Raw genomic sequence first — 10,000 nt, 5'->3', positions numbered from 1 at the left:
TTATTCAAACACCGACGGACGCAGCCATCAGGAGCAATTAGGGGTTAAGTGTCTTGCTCAAGGACACTACAGCATGCTAGCAGGAGGAGCCTGGGATCCAACCAGCAACCTTTAGATCACTAGACCACCAGCTCTACCTCCTGAGCTACCATCCCCACTATACCTACAGTATACATATACCTATACCTACAGTATACATATACCTATACCTATACCTACAGTATACATATACCTATACCTACAGTATACATATACCTATACCTACAGTATACATATACCTATACCTACAGTATACATATACCTATACCTATACCTACAGTATACATATACCTATACCTACAGTATACATATACCTATACCTACAGTATACATATACCTATACCTACAGTATACATATACCTATACCTATACCTACAGTATACATATACCTATACCTACAGTATACATATACCTATACCTACAGTATACATATACCTATACCTACAGTATACATATACCTATAACTACAGTATACCTATACCTATACCTACAGTATACATATACCTATACCTACAGTATACATATACCTATACCTACAGTATACCTATACCTATACCTACAGTATACATATACCTATACCTACAGTATACATATACCTATGCCTACAGTATACATATACCTATACCTACAGTATACATATACCTACACCTACAGTATACATATACCTATACCTACAGTATACATATACCTATACCTACAGTATACATATACCTATACCTATACCTTTACCTATACCTATACCTTTACCTATACCTATACCTTTACCTATACCTTTACCTATACCTATACCTTTACCTATGCCTATACCTATAACTATACCTACAGTATACCTATACCTATACCTACAGTATACATATACCTATACCTATACCTTTACCTATACCTATACCTATACCTATACCTTTACCTATACCTATACCTTTACCTATACCTATACCTTTACCTATACCTTTACCTATACCTATACCTTTACCTATACCTATACCTATACCTATACCTATACCTTTACCTATACCTATACCTATATACCTTTACCTACAGTATACCTTTACCTATACCTTTACCTATACCTATACCTACAGTATACCTATACCTATACCTACAGTATACCTATACCTATACCTACAGTATACCTATACCTATACCTATACCTATACCTACAGTATACCTATACCTATATATACCTATACCTATACATACCTATACCTATATATACCTATACCTATATATACCTATACCTATACTTTTACCTATACTTATACATATACCTATACCTATACCTATACCTTTATCTATACCGATACCTTTCAAATCATCATTATTATTTTTGTTATTATTATTATTATTGTTATTATTATTATTATTATTATTATTATTATTATTATTATTATTATTACTAGCTTAGTGGTGCGTTCAAAATCCAACAAGGCACCGGAAAACTAGAAGCTGTGAAATGCTAATTACAAATAGAAATACCATGACAGTTTTCATATTTCATGGAAACAAAAATTACTGAAAATGTAATCTAGGTGAAGTAAAGTCAACTCAACTTTACAAATACATGACATCATTTTAACAGTTATCGTGAATCTACTTGAATACGTGATAATTGATGTATAACAACGTCAACGTCATCTCCCTTCACTGACACTGCGGATACTTCAATGCATTCAAGGTAAGATAAGGATGAGAAGATGTAGTTGAAAATACAAAAGAAAAGACTTTGTTTGTAATACACGTCATGTTTAAACATTTTCCTACAGCTAAAATTCACAAACTTTGATGAGAAGGCAGTAAGTGTTTGTAATATTAACAAATGATTCCATAATAGTTACATAAATGTTGTCTGCATTACAATATAGACGTAAGATATTAAACAGAAATTTCAAATTGTACGTTCTTAACAGATAAAATAAAGTAGTAATTACAAATAAATGTATTCATATATTTTTTTAAATGAAATATATTTCCTATTGTCATGAAAAGTAATTACCGGAGTTGTTTTTGTCATTGTAACAGATGCCGAAAAATAGCAGAAAATATAAGACAATAAAGACTCAGCAATTTAGAACAACTATTTCGGACTGACCTACGTATCTTCATCGTGCCTCATGGAAATGCTTCTTACATAATGCCATGAAAGTTGCATCCATGGAATTCCATGAATGCAATTACGGGATGTTTATATGTCCGGGTCACTCTAAAGGTCAGTCACAATATTCTAAATGAGACTCTGGACGTGACTACCCGACGTAAGTCCACCATGTTTGAGAGATGCACTTCACATAACTCAAATAACTGTAGTACGTACCTGACACGGATATGCTGGACCCCATGTATTGCTGCCTGCAGCTGTATTTGCTGCTAATGAGTTGCCAAAACTCACATCACCAACAAAACCTTTCAGTAGGTAAGTTAACACAGTAAGTTACTGATTATAACGGCTTCAACAAAGCTTGTTAAAAAACAAGGCGTTAGAACCAAAGAGCGACTGGAGCCGTCTTTAGGGAGTGTTGTGCAGGTACGACCAGCGACAGTTTTTTGCAGTTTACTTGTACACGGCCCCTAAGTATTTTATTATTATTAATAAACCTGTATTTAGACCTACAGTAGAAACCCGCAGCGTCACATGCCGAAGAAGACGGACAGGAGGAAACGCAGCTGCCTGGCTGAGGAAGCCGCGACCAGCTCCGATCAGCTCCAATTTGCCTCTGTGGCGGTTTGTGGTGCTTTCAGGACCCTGCGGCACAGAGACACAGACGACGGGGGGTTGTTAACGCCCATTTATTGTAGAGATGAGGCCGGGCGGAATTAGCCAGGCGCAGATGGAACGTGTCATCCTGACTGAGTGTGACGGGCTGCAGGGGCAGGGAACGTAAATTCGGTGTGAACCTAAGGGAGGGACAGCCAGAGGCCAAACCATAGTTACTCGCTTTGAGCGAGACATTCCCACAAAGGTGAGAGGGGAGCGGACAGAGGGGGACGCAAGCGCTGGGCAGAGGCGTGCGTGTGCGACAGGTCACCACAGTCCAGCCAGGGAGGGAACGTCGCCTCCGATGATTTCTTTCAGGGCCACACGGGAGAAGCAGGATTTGTTTCGAAAAAGGAAAAACCGGGCTTGAGCTTCGGTTTCATTACTAACTTTTCTATGTGGGTTTTAAATGTTAAATGATCATCGAGTTAAACACCTCGATACTTGCGCTGTGATGCTAATTCAACCTGACCGCCCTGCCAGGTTGCAGCGTGAGGGAGAGGAGCTCATGTCTCCCTGGCTCCTTGCCTTTTGCAGCGTTCAACAATACAAAAGTCAGGCCGCAAACGCTCAAGTGATTGAGCCAGGGCGGCGCCATCAGAAACATTTTCCCCAGGCTGTCGGCATAGATTAGATGATAAACAAAAGTGGACCCCAAACAGAACCCGGGGGGGGACCCCCTGACGCAACATGTAGTCCACTGGAGGAAGCACCAGCAGGTTCAACGCGTCGTGTCCTTTCAGGGAGGCGGTTTCCAAACCGGCCCGCTCAGACAACCCGGTGCTGAGCAGACGCCGCTTCCGGGTGGGGGGGTCAACCGTGTCCGAGGCCGTGGAGAGATCGATGAGAATGAGCGGCGGCGGGGTTTTTTTGTTTTTTTTGTGATCCAGCCGCTCCCTTATACCGTTTACAACCCGTACGGGATGCTGTGACGGTGCTATGTCGTTTCCTGAAGCCAGACTGGTGCAATGAAAGAATATTCAAGATTCAAGATTCAAGATTTTTTTTTTATTTGTCACTTACATATACATACTTTCATACTATTATGAAAATATTATTATCACTCAGGAAGTCCTTCAGTTGGTCATTTATGGATCCTTCGAGGGCCGGTTAAGGTGGAAGTACACATCTCATTGTTAGGGTCCCCCTGCTTTTGACAGAGGGACAACATGGGCAGGCTTCCACATTTTTGCAATAGCATTTTGAGTGGGAGCGAGGTTAAAAATGCTTGACGCTGGGTTTCGCAATCAAATCAGCTGCAAGTTTTAAAACGCACGGTTTTCTGGTGTCCGGCGAAAGGGGCGCTCTTTAAAGGCGGGGGGGGGGGCGGCCAAACGGGGAACCGTGCACTAGTCTGCAGCCCCGTCGTGAGACTGAAGTGGATTTTTCGATTTTCCTACAGTTTGACTGTGAGGAGTGATGAAGAAACGATTCAGAGAGCAACGTTTGAGAGACGGACGGACGGAGCTGCTCTCTGCGACGACAGGTAACGCCGCGGGTGCCGCTTCCCGAAACCACCTGCTATAAAATAAAAACTCGTCCAGGACGATCTGGGAGAATTGTGGCGATCATCGGTGGGAGTTTTTACTTTCAACTAGTTTTTGTCACTGCTGCAGTGCATCCGCAGCGTGATGTTGCCTGCTGTGGCAACATGGAAGTTCAACAGGAAGTTGCGTGGCTGCCTGCTGTGGCTGGCCGTGGGAAGCCACGCAACTTCCTCTTTCTAGTCTCGAACGTAGCCAACGATTATGGATTCTTTCGATATCACGTGCAAAGACTTGTCAATGCTGAGAGCCGCTAGTTTTCGGGAAGGAGATTTCACGTTTTCTTAAGTCTGAATCGTTTGCCCCATTGGACTGAACTGAAGTACATTGAGATGCGGCGGATGTAGCGCGGTTATGATGCAAGCTTTAAGATCTCCCACGATATAATGTCTGAAAAATATTTCGTGAATATTGGATTTTGGTAAATACAGTAGTATGTTGACATCGTACAGGATTCCCTGATTATCATGATAATAAATTCTCCCGGATCGTCCGGCGCTGCCATTAAATGAACAGGTATGAATGAGGGAACCATGGTGTTTAACGAGGCCCGGCTTGAAAAAACGGCGACCGGTCCTTAAACCTCAGGGGCCACGCCCGTCCCTCGCCGGGCCCCTAAGAGCTCTCGGTTGTCGTCCCTCTCCGAAAAAAGCCCCAAGCCCACGCCGGAGGACGCCCGCTCCTGGTCCACGTCGTTCGAGAAGCTGATGAAGAGCGCGGCGGGACGCGGCTGCTTCCGGCAGTTCCTGCGCACGGAGTTCAGCGAGGAGAACATCATGTTCTGGTTCGCCTGCGAGGAGCTGAAGAAGGAGACCAACAAGGTGGTGGTGGAGGAGAAGGTGCGGCAGATCTACGAGGACTTCATCTCCATCCTGTCCCCGAAGGAGGTGAGAGGCTTCCGCCGCCGCTGGAACTGTCCCAGGTCCTGGCGCCGCTTTCGCTGTTGCATTTTGAGGCTTTCGGATCAGGAAATAGACGCGTGCGGCAGAAATGAATCTTGTTTTCTTATTTCCTCCGCAGTAGTGAATGACGGTTTGGGTGCTTTCTTGTGAAAAAATGAAGCTTTTACCCATTTTTAGAATCTAGAATCTAGAAACAAATGGCGTCTCTGGGGACAGGAAGAGTTTCAGCTGGGAAGCAGCAGTTGAATCCAGTCATTTAAGAGGGAAACATGTGCAGGTGAAAATGTCCGAGGCTCAAAAGGCCATCTTAAATCAGCCTGGCAGGGGCAATTTGGGCAATCTGAGCCATTTCTGCACTGTGCTATGAGACTCTATTGTCCAATTTTGGTTATCATAGTATGGTCATATACTGTATAGTTAAATAAGAGTAAAATGGTGCCGTTTTCTGAATTTAATAGGTTGTTATAATCAATGGTCAGAACGTCCACATTCCTAATGATTGGTTCTTTAATACTTCTTCTGTCCCGAATGTATCAATATAGGTATAAGTCAAAAGATATTACATTTGATTTTGTCAATATCGTCCTATCTCCACGGACGATAACGTCAAACTCCGATTCATTTTCACCGTAGAGGAAAATCTCCTTCAGATCCAAAAGTCCATATTTGGGCAAAAGGATTTGTGCTTCGTTCAGTCTCTCAGTCCTCTCTCTCTCTCTCTCTCAGGTCAGCCTGGACTCGCGGGTTCGTGACGTGATAAATCGCAACATGCTGGAGCCCACCTCGCACACGTTCGACGACGCCCAGCTGCAGATCTACACTCTGATGCAGAGGGACTCCTACCCGCGCTACATGAACTCTGCGGCGTACGCGGAGCTGCTGAAGGCCCTGGAGGAGCCTCCGCCCGAGGCCTAGACCCGGAATCAACCCCACCCGCCACCCTCTCCGAGCGGGAAGCGCAAACGAGAACAAACCGGTCACTTGTTCACAAATCTTGATTCTATTTTTCTATATCTCCCTAGCGCTTGACATTGCACTTTTCTACGTGGTTTAATGGAGGACAGCATGCATCTGTGTGCACATTGTGTTTGGATATATTGTGGGCCTTAACGTGCGTTTAACCCTCATAGAGAAGAGTTTTTATTCATTATCGATATTATTAATATAAGGTTTAATTTATTATGAACCTGAGAAGACGTAAAGTGCCTTGGTACAGATATCTGTTACACTCCGTCACTCAAGAGCTTTTGTTTTGGTGCTTTCTGCTCCTCAAATACCCAAAATGTGGTTTTACCTGCGTGTTTAAATACTGTGATGTTAAGTCATTCTACTGAATTTACAGGAAAGAAATGGGAATAAAAACACAGGGATGAATAAGCTCGGTAGTGAACACATGACCATAACCACTGATATATTTGTGTATTTGAAATGAACTTGTGTGAAATGGCCATCTCTCACAAAGGAAATAAAGCACAGTTGTATCTTTACGTTAAAATACCTTTTTGCTATTGTTGGGCATGGATATTCCCGAGTTATTCATTATAAAATTACAATACAAATCATGAGATTTTGTAAATAGGTTGCATATCAATTTATTGTAAAAAAAACAAAAAAAAAACCCAATGTACCTTTTGAATCTATTCTCAGCTTGTAATTGTGTTAGGTTTAGACGTAATTGCCCAAATATCCTGAAGACGCTTTAGCAAACTATGATATGAATAAACACCAGGCGCTGCCGTGAGATATTAACATGAGCATTAGAGCGTAGCCCTGGTTGCTGCAGATGGCTTGTGTCCGACGCTCCGGTCCAGAGTTTCTGTTCGGTCTCACTCCTCCCGGCTCCGGGTCCGGTCCCGCTCCGTGGCTCACCGGGCCCGGTCAGCCCGGCGGTTCCATCGGTCCGGGCAGCGGAACCGGACTCCGCCGGCGCCGTGCGGCCGATGCGACGCTCACTCATCGCGAAGCGGAGGAAGGACCTTCTCGATGAAGCGCTTGACGTCCACCATTTCCTGCGGGATCCAAGACAAGACAATAAAACCATAAACCACTTCTTGTGTTTCCGTCAACATTTAATTGGTGTGTAATAACAATAACAACAACAACAACAACAATAACATTGATAATAACCATAAACCACTCCTCCCATCTCCAAATATGGAGATGGGAGATGGGAGGAGTTTTATTTCTTTCGACTTAAAGGCACAGTGTGTAGAATTTAGTGCCATCTAGTGGTGAGGTTTCCCCATGGCGGTTACAGATGGCCTGGAAGAGACGGCGGCTGCCAAATCCGCGAAAAATCCACAAGGCTCTCGAGCCGGTGTTTGGTTTGTCCTTTCTGGGCTGCTGTAGAAACATGGCGGCCTCCCGGAAGCGTACCCGCTCCCTATGTAGATATAGTGAGGCTCATTCTAAAGTAACATAAACACAACGATTCTTATATTCAAGGGATTATTCACTTATTAAAACATACGTATTAATATTATATTCCATTTCTGCCAAATTCTACACACCGCACTTTTCAGGGAAAGTTACAAAATCAGGACACAGTGTGATCAGTATCTCTCAACAAGCTAAAGCATCAGTCATAAGAACAGACCGGGCGGAGCCGAGGCAGCGCTCGTGAATCTGGAAGTGAATCTGAATCTGGGACTGAAGTGAAACGATGATGACGTCAGTCGATGGAAATCGCGCGGTTGTATTAATCGTGGTTTAGGAAGTTCATGAAAAGAAAAAAGCGACAACAACAAGCCAGAGGTCACGTCTTTGTCGGCATTTAGTTTTTGTATGAAGGGGAGATGAGGAGATTGCACATGAGAGGAAAATATGGAAGGCAGAGAGAAAGAGGACGGACTTGGCCGGGACCGATCGACGGCCCGCGGCATCCTTCAGCTCCGCCCCTGTGGCCCGGTTAGTGCCAGGAGGTAAAAACCCGCCCCGGTGTTTCAGGACCCCCTGCGGACTGACCTCAGGGCAGGCGCTGTGCGGCAGGCCGCGGTACGTCTTGAAGGTGATGTTGGCCGGGCTGATGAGGCTCCTCATCTTCTCCACCGTCTGGCTGCCGAACACGAAGGGGACCAGCGGGTCGGCGTCGCCGTGGCACTGCAGCAGGTGCATGTCCTGGTTGGGGCTGCCGGCGGACGCCTGAGGGAACGGACGCGAGAGATTAGGATCGGCAATGTCATCGCCACCGCCACCAGATTATGGATGGACTCTGCCGAGGGATTAGACCGCAGCGCGTGAGCAATGCGCTTTCGGATCGAGGACCCTCGCCTGCGGGAAGGACTTTCGGAGCGGGAGCCAGCAGCTCAGCGCCACCACGCCCGCCAGCTTCTGCTGCGTGGTCAGCGCCGTGTAGAGAGACAGCGCTCCGCCCTGAGGAGCAGAAACCCAAACAAAAACACATTACAGACACCCCTAGACTCCCTGAAAGCGCTGAAGAATGTGCTGACAGTGTGATGATTTCTCAGGCCACACATACAAACACCCGCTACGGCATCACACGCCAGCTTGGCTGAACGTCGAGTGAAGGAACCTGCGCTCATCAACAGTCAAAACAAAAAAGAAAGTAACAGTAACGGAGGTCTCACCTGTGAAAATCCACCCAGCACTATCCTATGGGAAGGTATTCCGTTCTTCACCTCTTGGTCTATTAAGGCTTTAACTGCGGAGGAGATTCAGCTCAATCCGGTGCGAACGGCAGGTAAACACACGTTTCATGCACTTTTTAATACGACTGACAAGTGGATACGCATTCATAACACGAGGCTCCGTCTCGGAAAATGCAGATGCAGAAGTGAGCCGACGCCTCCTGCAGAGCGGCGCCGTTCCGCTTCCTTCTGTTGGGGCCAGATTTTCAGATTTTCCTGCTCGTAATCGGATCTGGGTTTGTGATTTTCTTTATTTCTCACGTGAACCCAACTATGAAGAAGAAACCTCTTGGAACTTCTCCAACTTGTCATTATATATTTCGCCACTTGGTTCTGTGTTTGCCAGGCCAAATGGGCGGGGCAACAGGAAAACTGCATCTTTTTATTGGCGGACAGGTCATCAAGTTTGTGGTGTTATTTTTTCTTACTTTGTTGCTAATTCACCCTATCCGCGTCTTTCTATTCATGCGTATTCTGTGTTTTTCCGCGGACGTACGGTTTTCCGACGCTCTCTTGATGCCTGACTCATCTTCGTCCGCCTCCGGACTCAAACCGTGGATGTCAAACCTAGAAAACAGAAGGAGGCGTGGAAGAGACGGCCCAGAGAGAGCGACTGCGGTAGCCGCACGGGCAGTTATATGAAAACATAAGGTTTATGAAACTTGTATATTCTCACCATGATGGCATCGACATTCTCATGTTGAGGGAGACGGGCATGGTGGGACTGTGGAGGTCATGGAAGGTTAGGACAGAGTGCAGTGAGGCAGCCCTGCTGGTCAAGCTGAGGGGTGTGTTTACTCACGCGTGTGGACAGATGTACTTGACGTGAGGGATTCTGATCCCTGCGAAGGCTTCCGCCCAGCCATGACTATTTAAAAAGACAAAAAAAAAACAACAACAACAACAACATTCGTCGCAGACAAACCTCAATGTGCTGGAACGGACTCGGCAGACGACGCAGTACAGGTCTAACGCCCAGCGGCGGAAAGTACTTTGTTACTCTACCTTAGTATCCGTACTTATTCAGGTAAGGCAAGGCGAGTTGATTTGTTTCGCACATTTCGAAATGCAATGCAATTCAAAGTGCTTTACATAAAACATCCACAACATAAAGAC

The 10,000-nt window shown here is 45.2% G+C and overlaps 2 protein-coding genes across 2 annotated transcripts in view; one reads left to right on the top strand and one right to left on the bottom strand.

The window, feature by feature from the left end:
• The window catches only part of LOC307244820 (regulator of G-protein signaling 20-like), a gene marked incomplete at both ends in the record, with an annotated part of 8,034 nt that extends 1,882 nt beyond the window's left edge, over window positions 1-6,152 (top strand). The window contains 3 exons of the mRNA XM_080020149.1: window positions 4,194-4,277; window positions 4,988-5,222; window positions 5,964-6,152. Coding sequence (XP_079876275.1) covers window positions 4,194-4,277; window positions 4,988-5,222; window positions 5,964-6,152 — 508 coding nt within the window. The remainder of the gene's footprint in view (window positions 1-4,193; window positions 4,278-4,987; window positions 5,223-5,963) is intronic.
• A 661-nt stretch (window positions 6,153-6,813) lies between these two features.
• Window positions 6,814-10,000, bottom strand: part of lypla1 (lysophospholipase 1) — a 4,393-nt gene continuing 1,206 nt past the window's right edge. The window contains exons 3-9 of the mRNA XM_080019911.1: window positions 9,687-9,752; window positions 9,561-9,608; window positions 9,381-9,451; window positions 8,825-8,898; window positions 8,508-8,609; window positions 8,202-8,378; window positions 6,814-7,246 (exon numbers count right to left, since the gene is read on the bottom strand). Coding sequence (XP_079876037.1) covers window positions 7,187-7,246; window positions 8,202-8,378; window positions 8,508-8,609; window positions 8,825-8,898; window positions 9,381-9,451; window positions 9,561-9,608; window positions 9,687-9,752 — 598 coding nt within the window. The 3' untranslated portion in view covers window positions 6,814-7,186. The remainder of the gene's footprint in view (window positions 7,247-8,201; window positions 8,379-8,507; window positions 8,610-8,824; window positions 8,899-9,380; window positions 9,452-9,560; window positions 9,609-9,686; window positions 9,753-10,000) is intronic.

Source organism: Zeus faber, assembly GCF_960531495.2.
Source record: "Zeus faber genome assembly, chromosome: 19".
Classification (NCBI taxonomy): Eukaryota; Metazoa; Chordata; class Actinopteri; order Zeiformes; family Zeidae; genus Zeus; species Zeus faber.
Note: the sequence above shows the minus strand (reverse complement) of the source record. Positions and strands in the feature narration are given on the sequence as shown.